General features: G+C 40.0%; 1 protein-coding gene across 1 annotated transcript; it reads left to right on the top strand.

Annotated features, from left to right (window-relative positions):
- Positions 1–163: 163 nt before the first annotated feature.
- LOC118799839 (A disintegrin and metalloproteinase with thrombospondin motifs 15) lies at positions 164–17,010 on the top strand. The gene is made up of 8 exons (XM_036559916.1): positions 164–1,295; positions 3,692–3,824; positions 5,893–6,060; positions 7,173–7,456; positions 9,609–9,786; positions 11,915–12,090; positions 12,560–12,735; positions 14,682–17,010. Exons 1-8 carry the CDS (start codon positions 378–380, stop codon positions 15,451–15,453), a joined length of 2,805 nt encoding a protein of 934 aa, XP_036415809.1. The 5' UTR covers positions 164–377; the 3' UTR covers positions 15,454–17,010.
- The last annotated feature ends 204 nt before the right edge of the window (positions 17,011–17,214 follow it).

The following is a 17,214-nucleotide window of genomic DNA, read 5'->3' as shown; positions in this document are numbered from 1 at the left end:
AGAGAGAGGTGATATATACACGCGTTTCCAGTGGTCGTCGTTACCGGACAGCTGAAGACAGCCCGTTTCTGTTTGGTCTCATTCATCAGTCTGACTCTCGCTGCTCGTGAGGCGCGCGCGGGCTTTAATTGGCTGCGGCTAAAACGTGCGCGCGGCCAATCAGCGCCGCTCTGCGCCTCCAGCAGCGAACTCCGCTTCAGAGCCGCGATGTTTACATGTGACGCAAAAGACCGAGAGAGAGAGCGGAGAGTCCGTCTGCACTGCTCAGACATCATGGGTCACGGCTGGACTTTTACCGGGATATAAAGGAGTGCAGTGACGGGCAGCACGTCTTTTGTGAATGACTTGTTTTTACGGACAACACCGCAGGGTCAACAATGTCCATTTTAGCCCGGCTTATATGTTTTCTTTTCAACATCCTGCTTTATATCCACTTGTCCCTCTGTGTGGAAATAGATTTCTGTCAGCCTGTGCAACTTGACCGCGAAGAGACCAAAAAACCTGGCGTTGTGGTGAAAATAAGCGCTTTTAAACAGGAATTTTACCTAAACGTTTTGCCAGACGCCAGTTTTCTTGCACCTGATGCCACATATGAAAGTCATCCGTCATCCTCAGCTTCTTCAGTCTCTGAGCTGAGAAGGTGCTTCTACTCGGGAGAGGTGAACTCAGACTCTTCCTCCTATGCAGCCCTCAGCCTGTGCGGAGGAGTGCAGGGAGCCTTCTCCTACAATGGGATGGAGTACCTGTTCCAGCCCAGAGGGAACCACACAGGTCCAGGATTCCCCTCAAGTGCAGAAAAGACTCACATCATACGAAGAAGGCATGCCATCATCAACCCCCACAACTCCACGTCCAGATGTGGGGTGGCATCTGCTCCTGACCATGGTATTGCGGAGTCCCTGGAGAAATACAAGCACCTGAAGGCCAAAAATCTGACGGAAACTGTGCTGAAAGGCATGACCAGGTCTAAAAGGTTTGCATCTCTCCCCAGGTATGTTGAGGTCTTGGTCGTCGCCGACGACTCCATGGCCAAGTTCCACGGGGACGACCTCAAGCATTACCTTCTGACTCTTATGTCTGTGGCTGCTAAGCTGTACAAGCACCCCAGCATCCTGAACTTCATCAACATTGTGGTGGTCAAGTTCATGGTGATCACTGAGGCTGAAAAAGGGCCCAAGATCTCCAGCAATGCAGCTCTGACACTGAGGAACTTCTGCACCTGGCAGAAGAAGCTCAACAAGGTCAACGACAAACACCCCGAGTACTGGGACACTGCTATATTGTTCACTAAGCAGGTAAGGGGTGGTAGCGTCACTCTCAGCCTGGAGGAGGCTAGCTCTTCCGGGCTGTTAACTGTTTTATTAGAGAGGAGGATGCTGCCAGATGTGTGCTAGAGTCACTGCACAAACATCTGGACAAAGACATAACAGTGTAAAATAATCTGAGATGTGTATTAGAACCTACAACTTACATGCAGTTTAACAGCCCTTCCTACAGATTTCATTGAAAGCCACAAAACAACTGCACAAAGTACTGCAGCATAATGTGGGTTATTACAAAGGCACAGGTGGGTGAGGGCACTTTAACTTCTGGTAGCAATATGGTTGAAGAACTTGGCTGTGAATCAAGAGGTCAAGGGTTCAAGTCCAATTTAATGGAGTCACACCTTCAAGAAAGGCATTTAAGCCCAAGCTCTTCTGGGGGGCTTTCTATTCACTTAGTTAATAATGTAGTCTTGGGCAGGAGGTTCAAATATATGAAATATGCTGACCTGTGTGGTTTATATGATGTTCATCTGATACTGTCAAAACAGTCTGCCCTATGCAAGGCAAGTCATAGCAAAATATACCACATTTCATACACGAAGGCAGTACAAAGTTCTTTACATTAATAAAAGAAAAAACAGCATGATAAACAAGATAATTAAAAAGAACTGTCTTTAGTCTGGGCTTAAAGGGGAATTCCACCAATCTTTCAAATGTCTGCATAATAAAATTGTTAAGATGTAAATGAATAATTCAGCATGTTTTGATGTGAAATGCTCCATTTTAAGGAGTCCTAATTAAAAATGGTTCACATACCGAATTGTTTATAGTGGTGCTGATAGGAACCAGACGTCCAAAGTGTTTAAGTCGCCCAAAAGCTTCAGAAAGATATAAAATTTGCTGTTTGATGCCAGAGACATTGTGTTACTATAGTTTTGAGTTCGGCTTTTGGCTCAAAATGTATTTTTTCAAATCATTCATGGTGGAGAGGTACATACAGGGTGTTGTAAGGCAAAAAAGTTCCCAAAGAATTTTTGTTTGTTTTACCATTATCAGCATTACATATAAAACCTCAGAAGACACGTTTAGATTCACTGGTGGTTTTGGATAGTAAATAAAATGGCTATATTTGCATTGTAGACAGGGGTCGCCCTGGTTCCTATCAACACCACTGTAAAGAATTCTGAGTTGGCAAGTTTCTATACACTCTTAAAACAGATGGTACTTCAGGGGTTCTTTAACAAAAGGAATGTTTAGAACCATGAGTTCTATATAGAACCTTTTCATGCCCTTTCAACCCTTTCCTTTACTAAAGAAACTTTCAAGAACCATCTTTTTTAAGAGTGTACAAATCACCAATTCACATCAAAACATCTCTATGAGTGAATTTTGTAGACAATTTGAAAATATTGATGGAATTGTCTTTTCAAAATTGCCAAATCTGGGACATATCTGAGATCTTCTAGCTAGTTCCAGCTTTGGGCAGCATAAGAGCTAAATGCTCTGTCACCATGCTTGGTTCTAATTCTGGGCACTGCTAGCTGACCAGTTTTAGCCAAATGAGTTTAAAGAGGAGCCTTTGACAAACTGGCAATTAAGCTGAAAGCACATCATTAAAAGCTTGCATTGCCCAAAACGTTAAATTTTACAAGCAGATTTATGTTAGTAATACACTAAAGTGCACGTCTATGGGAAAAGAAATAATGTTTAGCGAATATATAGTTGCAGGAGACCAATATCATCATCCTCTAACCCTGAACCACCCTAGTCTGGTGTCTGTTAGGTTCAGTGTGACAGTGCAGAATGACTGACACTGTAAAATGTGCAGCTGGCATCAGACAGAGCTTTGAATACGTTTCAGTTTCTCCTGGACGAGACCACTGAAATGCATTCAGACTATCCGTTCTGTATTCATGGGAGTAACAGGTGGCCCTGATGGTTACTCTCTATGTTTCCATCTGTGTTTTAACTAAAGCTCTTTATAGACATTCTTGGCCACCCTTGCTGGTCATTGCTGTCCTGCACGTTATTTGGCCAGACAATAAAATTCCCCACTGACTCAAAATGCTGATCAATACCAGGCATGCTGACCATCGTATCACTGATTCACACAAGCTGTGATGTAATTCTTACAGTAAGAAACAGTGCCTGATCCATTTATATGAGTTTTTGCTACATAGTATTTTTCTACAAGCCTTTTGAAAGTCGTTCTTGTTTATCTTTTTAAAGTGTTTTGGCATCTTTGAAAAGCTGTGCATGGTTTTTTGTTGCATTTTTATTCTTTGCCTTTTTTCTCCCTTACCATCATCATCGTCATTATTAAAAATAGCTCCATAGTGATCACTCGATAGTGAAAGCCCAGCTTAAAACATTAACACTTGACTACTGTTCAGAGACCCTGACCAGTTTTTTTTTAATTCTGCTAGGATTTGTGTGGGGCTACCACCTGTGACACTCTGGGCATGGCTGATGTTGGGACCATGTGTGACCCTAAGAGAAGCTGTTCAGTCATCGAGGATGATGGCCTGCCCTCAGCCTTCACCACAGCACATGAGCTAGGTAAGCTTTCTGACTTACTACCCTGTAAGAGCCCTTTTGTTTGAGATAAAAATTCCTTGCTGGTGACAGAAATGTTATAAAAATTCTGCGATATGCACGAATATAGAATTTCAGAACCAATAACTCTAGTCCATAATTTAAAGCCTGACCCCAATAAGTCATTTAATCATTTTACATTTTAGCATTTTGGTTCACACTATAGTTCATCTATGAAGTGTAAAACAGGTTAAAACTCCAAAGATGGATCATTTTACGTGTCCTTGACATGGCTAAATCAGACATTATTGTAATTATTGTAAACAAAAATTAAAGTGTAAAGTGATTCCGTTTCCAGCATTAGGAAAAAAGCAGAAACATGAAAAATTAATAAATAATAATAATAATAATAATAATAATAAATCTGTGTTAAGTTTGTCCACTCTTCATCTGTATTACAGCTTCCACCCTGTTCAGAAGTCTTGCTTTCAGTTTTTCAAAGAAATCTGCATGAATATTCTCCTACATTCCCAAAGTTCAGTGTTAGAAGTTGGTTGCATTTTGGCTTCGTGATCCATGTTGATAAAGTCTGGACTCTGGGGTGACCAGTCTATTGTTCTGAGAACACCAGCTGCCTCTTTGTTTGACAATTTTTTTTTTCAGTAACAGCTCCTTAACAGCTACACATCCTTTCAGACTCATAGTGTCTTCTCACAGTGGAAGGATGGACAGAAACACCCCTTGTTTTTTCAGATCTGAAGTAAGAGTGGAGCTTGATTTTCTCCTCTCTCTCAAAGCTTTAAGTACTGTTTATATGGCGACGATTTTGGCCAGTTTTTGAGTTTTGAAAACTCCTCTTTTTCATGTATTCTCCATTGACTTTCCCCTTCCATCATACATTCATTGGGAATCCCTGTGGTGTCAGTTAATCCTGACTGCTAACCTAGCCACTGATCTATAAGCTAATAAATACAACACTGGTAAAGCAGTGGCATTCCTGCCTGGATGAGGAATCAAATCTTTTGTGTGAGGTGGTGATGTAATCTACTACGCTCTCCTTTTCAGTGAGTTGGCAAGAACAGAGCAGTCCACCTCTAGTGGCTACACGTGCCTCAGTTCATCGGTTTTAGTTATCGACTATAATTCCAATACTGAGCCAATAAATATTAACATTTGCCGTTAGTTATCATAATATTGACTGCCAAAGTATATCATGTGACAGTTGTGTAAAATTGTGGCATCTATATAATCCACTGTTATAAACCCTCAGGCCCTGTTGTCAGGCTTTGACCTTAACTAAACCCCTCAGTTCTTAGAGGTCTTAAATGTGGTGCAGATAAATTACAGTCTGTCAGGTTGGTGGTCCTTTTGAATCAGTCCTGTCCTCATTCTTGAACTCTTTCTCTCGCTGCTTTGATCCTGTAAGATGATTGTCACTCAAACCGAGTCTCAACTCCTACAAAAGCGTGCGCTGTCATGGACTTGTTATTAATGACTAAAACGATGACAGCTGCTATCAAGCTATCAAGTGTTTTAGATCATTTCTTAATCACTGTGGAAGCAGAATTCTAAACAGAAACAGATGGGAAAGTACTACCACATGCTAACAGACGTATATAGAACATTGATTTTTGTGCTGCTTATGAATGTAAATGCCACACTACCTACATGCTACAGTCGTATGAAAAAGTTTGAACACATCTGGTCAAATGACATGTTGATCTCAGTGAAAATAAGTAAACACATCCTTTGCAGGGAACATAAATATGACATTTTTCTGTAAATTTCAGTGCACAATTTCTGTTTATTTGCTGAGTTTAACATATTGGAAAAAATATCAAATGTGTCATTATTTTTGCACAGGCTACAATATATGTTTTATTTTATTCATAGTATGTTAAATTTAGGAAATACACAGTAATTGTGAATTAAAATGTGCAAATGTATGTTCTTTGTTGAGGATGTGCTAACTTCTTTCACTTAGAAAATCAGCACAACTTGTAATTTGACCAAACGCTTACATACAAAATACATATTAACATTTAAACAGTATAAAAACAATATTTCAAGTCGTGTTTTATGTCTTGTCCAGGTCATGTCCTCAACATGCCTCATGACAATGTGAAGGCCTGTGAGGAGGTGTTTGGGAAACTGAAGGACAACCACATGATGTCCCCCACCCTCATCCAGATTGACCGCAACAGTCCCTGGTCTGTCTGCAGTGCCGCCATCGTCACTGACTTCCTGGACAGTGGCCACGGTTAGTCCAGACAACCTGCCTCCATTAAACCTGCCATACAGTATCTTTGCCTTTGATAACATGCCAGCTGTCATAACACTCCGCCTACTCTCTCACTAAAACAAGAGAGACCACACAATGTAGTCTGGCATCACCTTCATGGTTACTAAGAGCGGAGGCCATCAGGACAGGCCTGAGTTTTGCATGGTTACAACTGTATACATAACAAAGCTATTTTTAAGTGCTTCACTAGAAAACAGACCAGCTTAATGCAATAAATAATTATCAGTGTTGCTAGCGGATGAGGTGTAGTTATTGCTTTGAATATTTTTATGGCAGACACTTAAAAGATACAGTCTACTGCCATCAGTGGAAGTGGAAAATTCTAACTTCAGATGCTGAACATGTTTGGTGTATAACTGATAGTTCTGGTTGTAAGATCTGACCGGCTGAGCCACATTCAAAGCTGCTGTAAAATACAAAAAATACATTAAATACATACTACTACATAAAAAATGCACAGAGATCCAGTGAACTATGTCATTAACATGAGCAGTTATAAAAACATTATCCTACTCAGCAATCAAGTTAGATTTAATTATTTATAGAACATTTGCATGACATTTATCATATTGTAGTTTGTTGCAGTTTTCTAAAATTCTTTAGCCATTGGAGAACTGCACATTCCAGTGATTTTACCACAGTTACTCATGAATGCCACAAATTCATGATTTTATTGTTTTTGTGTATTTCATTTATCAGTGTTCACTCACTATGATACCCAGCAGGCATTATGCAAATACATCATACAACCATTGGGCATTCCTGTGGTGTCAACCAATCTTCATTGCTATCATAGTTGCTGATCTATAGGCTAATAAATACAACAAAGGTGGTATTAAATGAACTTTAATAAAGTTTGATCCAAGTCATCAAACACAAATGAAAAGAAATGAACAATTCTATCGTTATTTAGCACCAAACTGATAGCATTTAGCTTGTTGCCTTTCTCATCTGATGAGTCATTTTTGTAGTTTGGGTAATTCATTCTCACTATTGAAATGATGATTTCATTCACCATTGTGGCATACGAGCAAGCATATTTACAACAGCTGCTGGTGTTTCTCCATAAGGTGATTGTCTACTGGACCTGCCGCAGAAGCTGCTTGCTCTACCTGAGGACCCTCCAGGACTCAGTTACAGTCTTAGCCGTCAGTGTGAGCTGGCCTTTGGCTCCGGATCCAAGCCCTGCCCTTACATGCAAGCCTGTTCCAAGCTGTGGTGCACGGGACAGGCCAGGGGGCAGCTGGTGTGCCAGACTCGCCACTTCCCCTGGGCTGATGGCACCAACTGTGGCAACAACAAGATATGTTACAGAGGGTCATGCATAGAGAAGAGCAACACTACAAAAGCCAAGGTGAGAGCACTCAAAATGCTATTATGGCCTTGCTGGTGATCCCATTTCATTCAAATATGCACTTGAGTCTTCTTGGCTTTCATCTTTGAAATAAATGGCTGTAATCTTTCATCCTACATCAGATAGAGACATTATGGGAAACCCCCCTTAAGATCCAAGACTAATATTTCATGGACCATGAAACGTACTTTAGGTGGAGCCAGGCATTCTTTCTTTTGTGTTATAGCATGTTATTCACTGTAGACACAGTTAGTTTAATCTGCATCCCAGAATCCTATAACGTCTGTCTGTTTGCAGAGAACAGCTTGATTGGTTACACTCAAAATAGGGATGAATTAAACCAATCATTAAAAAGCAGAGGTCAAGTAAAGTTTATTATTGCATTGATTGTAATACAGGTAAAAATCAATAAGCCTATAAGTTAAGTTTCTTTTTTTCATGCAACAGAATGGGTAGGACAATAAATTCATACCCAAAAATACAGTGCTTTCCAGAGGTGTCCAGCTTTACTATGAAAATGGGTTCAAGTAATTGTTTCCCATCAGTCTATAAAAATGCACAAGCATGAAAAGCATAAGCAGGCTTTCTCAAGGTTCTGTAAGTTTATCAAAAATAAAAATTGCAGTTACAGCATTCATATCCCTGTGATACTCAAAATTGAGCCTGAGTGCATCCTGTTTCCTTTGATCACCCTTGAGATGTTTCTACAACTTGCTTAAAGTTCACTTGTGATACATTAAGTTGGTTTGACATGAAGTTCTGAACCACTTAAAATCTTCGAGCCACCCCATCAAACTGAGCAAATGCTTTAGTCATGGAGATGACCATAAACCCAAATGTCACTCTGATGAATCTCCAAATGTCCTGTGTGGAAAAGGGAGAACCTGCAAAAAGGACCACCATCTCTGTAGCATTCCACCAATCAGGGCTTAATGGTAGAATAGCCAGATGAAAGCTACTTCTCAGTAAAAGATGCACTGCAAGTAAAAGACTCTCAGGCCATGAGAAACAAGATTCTATGGTCTGATGAAACTAAAATTTCACTCAGAATTAAACTGCATTGCATCTGGAGGGAACCAGGCAACACTTAGCCCATTCCATCCCTTCTGTGAAGCACGGTGGTGGCAGCATCATGCTATTAGCATGTTTTTCAGTAGCAGAGACTGGGAGACTTGTCAGGATTGAGGAAAAGATGAAAGGATCAAAGTACAGAGAAATCCTTGAAGAGAACCTGCTCAAGAGCACTCAGGACCTTAGATTGGGGTGAAAGTGCACCTTCCAACATGACAATGACTTGAAGCACACAGCACACAATGCAAGAATGGCTAAAGGGCAGCTCTGTGAATGTACTTGAGTTGCCAAGCCAGAGCCTGAACTTAAACCTAATTAAACATCGCTGGAGAAACCTGAATGCAGCAACACTCCTCATACCACATGACAGAGCTTGAGAGGTTCTGCAGGAAGGAATAAAAGAAGAACCCCAGATTCGGGTGTGCCAAACCTATAATATCATACCCAAGAAGATTTCAGGGTGTAATGGCTGCTAAGGGGGCTACGACAAAGTACTGAGTGAAGGCTTTAAATATGTGGGTATATCTGATTTCATTTTTTTCACATTTTTGATACATTTTAACACATTTACAAAATGTTGACAAAACCTGTTCATGCTTTATTATAAGAGTGTTTTTTGTAGATTTGAATCAATTTTAAGGCTGTAAAACACAAGAAAATAAGGAAAAAACAAATGTGGTTGAATATTTTTGAATGCACTGTATACAGTCCCACATTTTATAAAGTGATATATTAGGAAAAGTTCCTGGGCCCAAAAAACATAGGGCCCCCTCCTCTGTTTCATGGTCCATGCAACATTGCCGTGTTTTTCACCCTAGTCCTCGAATACCCCTGCTCCAAAACATCTGATTCAACGCATCAGCTCATTGACAGGCCTTAACTGTGTTGAACTGGGTGTGTTACAGCAGGGAGATACTAAACTATGTAGGGCAGAGGTAATCCAGACCTTGGATTGAGAACCACTGTCCTTCTGAATTACAGTCATACAGAGAAGCTTAATTTGCCAGTATGGAAATTTTCTAAGTTCCTTATTTTAGGACATGCAGTATGTGCTGCCTCTGAACATGGGATTTTTCCACAGGTAGATGGCCACTGGGGTAAGTGGGGGGCATATGGATCTTGCTCTCGGACCTGTGGGGGAGGAGTTCAGCTGGCCAAAAGAGACTGCAACAACCCTCTTCCAGAAAATGGGGGCAAATACTGTCAAGGCTTGCGTGTGAAGCATCGCTCCTGCAATCTGGAGCCATGCAAAGATTCAGGTAAACCATCTCCATTTTCAAATGAACAATGTTTTTCAAGGCAATGATTTGCGTATGTCAGGAGTGTCCAGCTCTTGGCCTTAGCTCTAAACTAAAACTTATGAAGGTCCTGTTACATCAAATTTCTTGCTAACAAAAGTCCAGATAAACAAACTAACATAAGTAAATGGTGACAGTGGTTCCCTTTCAATGCCTTTGTATTTGCCCAGGTGGTATAGTGGACCTTTGGGTTTATTTCATTTTTCTTTAGAACTGAATTTTGTGTGTAGGTTAATTAGAATGAAAATCGGACAAGTCTTGTCTCCCTTAGTTACTCCCTTAGCTGTTCAGTGTAGACAAATATTTGAGTATTAGCAATATGAATGCAGGTCAATATAACATACAAAAAGAATTCTGAAAAACATTTACATTAAAGGGAAATTCCACTGATTGTTTTAAATTTCTGAATAATTCAGTCATTAAGATGTAATTAGAGTAATCTAGAGCTGTTTAATGTGAAATGGTGCATCATATAAAAATTTAGGAACCAGGGGTCACAATGTTTACAACACAAATACAGCCTTTTTATTTACTATCCAAAATCACTAGTGAACCTACATGTGTCTTCAGAGTTTTATATGTAATGTTAGTAATGGTACAACACACTACATGCCCCTCTCTCTTATGAATAAATAAATAATAAAAAAAAACATTTTAGGCAAAAATTTTATCTCAAAAAGCAATGTCTCAGGCATCAGGCAGTATATTCATATTCATATTCATATTCAATTTCATTTAATAACTTTCTGTGAGGAGCTTTTAGAGTCATTAAAGTCATAAAACTTTCAGAATAGGGTGGCCAGGTTAGACCCAGAAATATTATTGGGGTGCACGTTCAAAGTACATAAACAGTGATGAAAGTGTTTCCCTGAACATAACTAAATCTGTCCATCATTTCCACATGAATAAAATATTACATCAGCACAATTATTGCCCAAAAGTAAACTCAATGATGAAACGGTATTTTATTAATTCAGGAGAAAATTGTGGAATTTTGAATCAAGTTAATTAACGCACCACCGCAACATGTTAACTTTAAGAAAAAAATCACGTACTCAGGCCACAGTTATTCATTTAGGCTGCCCTCGCCACAGGTTTTTAGGTTATACATGAGTCTAAATATTAGAAAGCTAGCCAGATAGCACTGTATAAGGGAACGTAATGGGAGAAAAACCTGACCTAGCTTTGGCATAAACTTATTCCACAGATGGAATCTAGCCAACAACTTGTAGATATTTAGCTGTAAAAAGTAATTAGTTAGCATGATAAACGATTATAGCTAACTGTTTTTTGCAAATCTTACTATTTTGTAGTCTACTTCATAATGTAGCTTACATTCACTCACCTGCTTACTCAGCATAATTAGCCTATCACAGCAAGTTATGCTAATTAATAAATGCAGACTTATCTGAGTCTTAGAACAGATTGGTAATGACCCTGATAACTATGACCCTTTTTTTCTAGTGACTGCTTTACTGATGATGGCTGACAGTCTCAGTTTCCATATCTGGGGTCTCTGGCCACCCCTGGCCACCCTTTGGCTACACCTTGGTTAAATCGGGTTCCTATCATCACATGAGAACAAAGCTTTTCACATCAAACCAATCGGAATGGATTTTTTTTGTATATTAATGGCTTAATTATGCAGATTTTTGTAAAAAATCAGTGGAGTTCCCTTTTAATCAAACCAGGGTGCCCTTTTCGTCATGCAGCTTTAAAGTGGTAGGTTTTCATGTCTAATAAGGGGACACTGATGTAAAAATGATCCAAAAATGCTGCCTTTTTAGATGAGCTAATGCTAAAGCTAACACTAGAGCTCATGAAACAATCTAGAACTTGTGAAACAATACAAATGATGGCAAATGTTCCTCTGCAGTACCTTTCCATTGTTTCTTAGCCCGATAATTCACACTAACTTACTACCACCGCCATTATTACCGCAGGTTTGTTCTGAGGAGTTTTTTTAGGGATGTTTGTGATTGGCTGAGAGTGTCAATCATAACTTTATGCTCTGCCAATTGGATACCCCTGGCAAAATGTTGATATTTCTTGTTATTGCTGTGTACTGATGTTGTACTGCTGTTTGCAGGAAAAAGCTTTCGGGAGGAGCAGTGCGAGGCCTTCAATGGTTTCAGCCTCAACACCAACAGGCTGGGCTCCTCTGTGGTTTGGATCCCTAAATACTCCGGAGTTTCCCCAAAAGACAGATGCAAGCTCATCTGCAGAGCCAATGGCACGGGATATTTCTACGTTCTTGCCCCAAAGGTGTGGAAAACAACTATCTCTGCATTTTCTGTTCAGAATAACATGAATAACATCCATGCTGTAGAGGAAATGAGTGACTCTGAAGAGTAATGGTTAGAGCTTATCTCTCTCAGATATGGATGTGTAGAGTGAGAGGAAGCAGGGTTGCTTGTTATGTCAGGACTGAAGTGGGAGAGGAGATCATATACAGCTGTATAGTATCAGTCCTGAGTGTTTACAGAGCCACCTCAGAATAAACCAATTACAGGCTGAACATCTTTCCCTGCACTGCTTTGATACTGCATTTGCACTACATTTTGGTTGAGTACTTGGTATGGTATGTTCAAGCTTCTACATTCAGAAAGCTTTGTATAATTTAGCACCTTTGCTCTGTATGTGACTGATGTGCAATAGGTGGTCTTCGTGATCCATTAGGCATTTGAGTTGAAAGCAGAGTGCAGTGACACAAGTGTTTTATCTTCATAAACAGGTCGTGGATGGAACACTCTGTTCTCCTGACACCTCAGCGGTCTGCGTTCAAGGGAAGTGTATCAAGGCAGGCTGTGATGGCAAGCTGAGCTCCAGCTTGAAGTTTGACAAGTGTGGAGTGTGTGGAGGGGACAACCAGAACTGCAAAAAGGTCTCTGGAGTCTTCACCAAACCCATGTGAGTTCCATTCTAAGGTCTCTGTGCTTTGTGAACACTTAAAGAGTGAGTGATGGTTTACCATGAAAGGTTCTGAAACTTCAAAGTCACTCAGTAATCCAAGGTTTCCAGAGGTTTGGTTTTCATCCTTTCAATCAATCATTGTCATCAAATGTTTGATTGTGGATTAGACACTGCTGGCACTGCTATTTGGTCACTTTGTCAGCATTGGGTTCAGCGGTGGGACAGTCAGGGTGCCTCTTATAACCTTTGTGAAGAGCTGAAAATGAAAGTTGCAAATGCCTTTCTCTGCATTTACATTCTTATTGTTATGACTATTAATATAATTATTATTTCCAATATCATTGCTTTAGACTTTAATCAATTAGTCAAGCTGTTGCCACTTGTACATACAGTACTGTGCAAAATTCAGAGACCACCATTCATTTAAAGGGTTGCATTGCAAAACACAGTTTAGACCACTTTCAAAAATGTATTTTTTTTATTATAATAGAAGTTGTTGGGAGTCGGCTTTACATGTATAAGAAATATCAATGCTATATTACGATTAATACCACCTTTATTAGAGAAATAAAACTGTGTTTCCATTATATGTTATGTTATTCTTTGCAAAAGCCTGTTGGTTATAAAATAGTTATAAACTGATATACAGCATTTTGGAATTAAACTCTTATTTTTCCAAATTTCCAGTTATATATTTTTCCGCATCAGAAAAAAGCAGAAAACATACATGAACATCAACAGAAAATTGCACAGAAACCTCAACAATTAAATATCAGTGTGTTCAGTATTTAGTGTGTCCACGCTTTACCTTTATTACAGCTTCCATTATTTTCAAAGAAATCTGCAAGGATATTTTTCCATACCTGCAAAGTTCAGTCTTAGAAGTTGGTTGCATTTTTTTTTCTTCTTACAATTCAAGTAATCCCAAACACATTCAGTGATGATGAGGTCTGGACTGTGGGGTGCTCAGTCCATTGTTCTGAGAACACCAACAGTCAATAATGGTTTCTTGACAGCTACACATCCTTTCAGACTCATAGTGTTGAGTTGTCTTCTCACAGTGGAAAGATGGACAGAAACTCCTGTGGATTTGTTTTCAGATCAGCTTAATTTTCTCCTCTAGCCTCATCTTCTCTATATATTTTCATAATTTTCTGTTTTTTCACTTATTTTTTTGACTTTCCCATTTCTTAAATCAGTGATTCCCAATCCTAGTCCTAGCTATCCCATGCTCTGCACAATTTTGTGTTTTCCCTACTCTAATACACTAAACCCAGCCCATGAGGAGCTAATTCATTCAAAGGGATCAATGAGGTGACAGTCAGATAAGTGGGGTAATAAGGCAGGTAAGTAAGATGCTAGAATAAACACTGGTCTGAGATGGTAGTTTCAGAGGATGGAGTTGAGTTTGATACTATATACCAGTATTTTAGAAGTGCAGTTTAGGAGCTGGAATATTTTAATGTGTAATATTTTAACTGTTCAAGAGAGTGATGGCTTGTGGGAAGAAGCTCCTTTGTAGCCTGGATGCCCTGATCCTCATGTGGCTGAAGTGCCGGCCTAAGGGAAGGAGCTGGAACGGGTGGTGTGCGGGGTGGGACGAGTCAGTGGAGATTACTAGAACCCAATGGCTGTTTTTTTATTTCAAATTAAATGAATTAAGGGTGGTCCCTGGATCTTGCACAGTCTATACACTGCAAAATAGGAGAATAAGCTTCTCTCTTTCCTCATACCAAAATCCAGTGTAAATTTGACGTCTGTTAATTGGTCAAATGAAGGAATGATGTATGTTCAACTTTCTATAACTCTAAAACAACTGCCAACATGCAACATTCTGCAGTTCACACTGACTAAACTTAAAAAACATTCTATAACCTTCTCACCAGATAAGTGTGAACTGAGTTCAAAATAAACCAATGACTAAATTTTTTGTTGTTTTTCAGACATGGATATAACTTTGTGGTCACCCTGCCTGTCGGAGCATCAAACGTGGACATCAGACAGCGTGGCTACCGTGGTTTGGTCAATGATGACAACTACTTAGCTGTCAAGGACATCCATGGCAAGTATCTCCTCAATGGGAACTATGTGGTGTCTGCTGTGGAGAGGGACATCATTGTGAAAGGCAGCCTGCTGCGCTACAGTGGAACCTCCTCAGCTGTGGAGACGCTGCATCTCACCAGACCTCTTCGGGAGTCCCTGACAGTGGAGGTTCTGTCTGTGGGCAAAATGACACCTCCTCGTGTGCGCTACTCCTACTACCTGACCAAGGATAGCAAAGAGGAGAAGATCTTGAAGAAGGAGGAAAGGAACCATGCCCAGAACAGCATTCTGGAGGACACCAATAAGGTGGAGCTGAAGAAGCCAGCCTATCAGAAGCCCTCAAGTAAGTGGGTGTACGGTGACTGGGAGGTGTGTTCTGTGAGCTGTGGGAATGGCTTTCAGAAAAGACTTGTCCAGTGTCTGGACTCTAATGGTAAAGCAGCCACATATTGTGACAGCACTCAAAGGCCTAGTACCATCAGGGTGTGTGGTGACCCTTGCCCCATGTGGAGCACCGGAGAGTGGTCTGCTTGTTCAAAAAGCTGCGGGAAAGGCTTCAAGAGAAGGCCTCTACGCTGCATCACTTTATCAGGATTACTTCTACCCAGAGACCATTGCTCTGGCAAGAGGAAGCCCCAGGAACTAGATTTCTGCTCTGTTCAAACCTGCTAGAGTCTTGCTAAGACTTGTTATGACTCTTTCAGACGTTAAGCTGTAGACATTCTGTAGGACAACTATTTTCCAGCTGAAAGAAACTTGTTCTTTATTTAGTTTCCATTGTTTCTACTTTGGTGTCTCATGGTGCCTCACCTTTGCAACAGGAGCAAAGCGACAGCTGAGACTGGAGGTGGACGTGATTAAAAAAGGCACATTACAAACTTTGGTATCATTTATGTGATGAGTCACACACAGCCTACCTCGAAAAAGACACTGAACTACAGTACAACATCAACAACAAAGAGTCAGAACGCAGAACACAGTAAAAATGTCCTCCCAAGTGAAAAACACAAAGGCAAAGGCATCCTTATTTCACACATCACAATATTGCTGTTAGAAGAATAAATGAAGGCTTTTGATTTGTAGTAAATTATCTGAATCCACATCAGTACCATAAGTTAAATGTGAAGAAAAGGGTATACAAAATAGGGATGCATGGCTCTTGCACTACAAGGGGTTTTCTAAGGTAACTTGGTTTTACTTTACTTGAACCCAAGTACATAACCATGACATAAACATATCATGGGAGATGTCATATGCTGTCGTGACAGATTTTGTTCAGTGATATCACCATGGCTGCCAGGACCACAGTTGAACCCCCAACTTTTAAGGTACTGGGGTGATGCCCTCACCACTTTTTAACACTTCTGTAAGAGTTTAGGACAATTACAGTTTATGTTCCACGCTATGTGAAATTGCCTATATGTCAGTTTCTATATTTTTTCTGCTAAGATTATGTTGTTCACACATGTTGGCTAACAATCTCTTTGAATGGGGAGAAATAAAGTCAAAATTGAAAGCCACGTTAACATTTCAAACATATATTTGAAATCAGTGGGAAACTGGAGAAAAATCACATGTTGCGAATGTGCATGTATCTACAACAACAAAGGGCTTTTCCCTCGCTTGTGGCTTTACCAGCATGTCATTTGGCTTTTTTAATTGAAGGGCAGAACGTTCCCCATAAACAGATCCCATGTTACAAGCTTTCTTGTTCATTTTACAACCTGTGAACTGTCTCCTCCTTTATAATGTAAGGACTTCGGCAGAACCCAGTGAGCCCACAGGTTCAAAACATACATTGACGCTGATAATAAACTGGTTAATTGGGACATGATATTATATTACAGCCATCTCATGGTCTGCTATATCTGTCTAATGTGTTTGTCAAATGTACATTTTTGGCAGACACTCTTATCCAGAGCGACTTATAATTTGATAATTTTACACAGGTAGGCGAAGGTAGTGTTAGAAGTCTTGCCCAAGCCTTGTCTTATTGGTATAGTGTAGGGTGCTGGCCCAGATGGGGTATTGAACAGCATAGAAGGCAGAGGTGTTACCCACTACACTATACCAACCAAATGATCTATTATGAACTGTCTTTTCACATGGGAATGCTTTATTAAAATTCAGCCACATCAACAATTTGACTACATGAGGTGGGGGTGGAGAAATTGTGGAGGAGAAATAACATACACTTGTGTCACATATTGTGATACAAAAAGGCTTCTGCGTATGTTTCCTTGCTCTCAAAGCCTCTTCTCATCTTCCATGACATGTTTACAGCATGGTTATGTCAATGTTATATAGCAGGGTTCAAGTAAAGTATTGCCGGTAACTTCAGTTATACACAATGATATTTAGTAATACCCGTTTAAGTATAACGGTTTCATACACAGTTATCCATCTTTTGGAAGCATTAAAATCGGTGTAAAT

This window comes from Colossoma macropomum, unplaced genomic scaffold, assembly GCF_904425465.1.
Source record: "Colossoma macropomum unplaced genomic scaffold, Colossoma_macropomum, whole genome shotgun sequence".
Classification (NCBI taxonomy): domain Eukaryota; kingdom Metazoa; phylum Chordata; class Actinopteri; order Characiformes; family Serrasalmidae; genus Colossoma; species Colossoma macropomum.
The sequence above is the reverse complement of the archived record's forward strand: the minus strand, read 5'-3'. Positions and strand labels throughout refer to the sequence as shown.

Excerpts from the sequence above, each read along its gene's own strand:
- LOC118799839 (XM_036559916.1), top strand. The coding sequence starts at position 378 with ATGTCCATTTTAGCCCGGCTTATATGTTTTCTTTTCAACATCCTGCTT. Across the intron at positions 3,825-5,892 it reads CACCACAGCACATGAGCTAG|GTCATGTCCTCAACATGCCT; the intron begins GTAAGCTTTCTG and ends TGTCTTGTCCAG. Across the intron at positions 7,457-9,608 it reads GCAACACTACAAAAGCCAAG|GTAGATGGCCACTGGGGTAA; the intron begins GTGAGAGCACTC and ends ATTTTTCCACAG.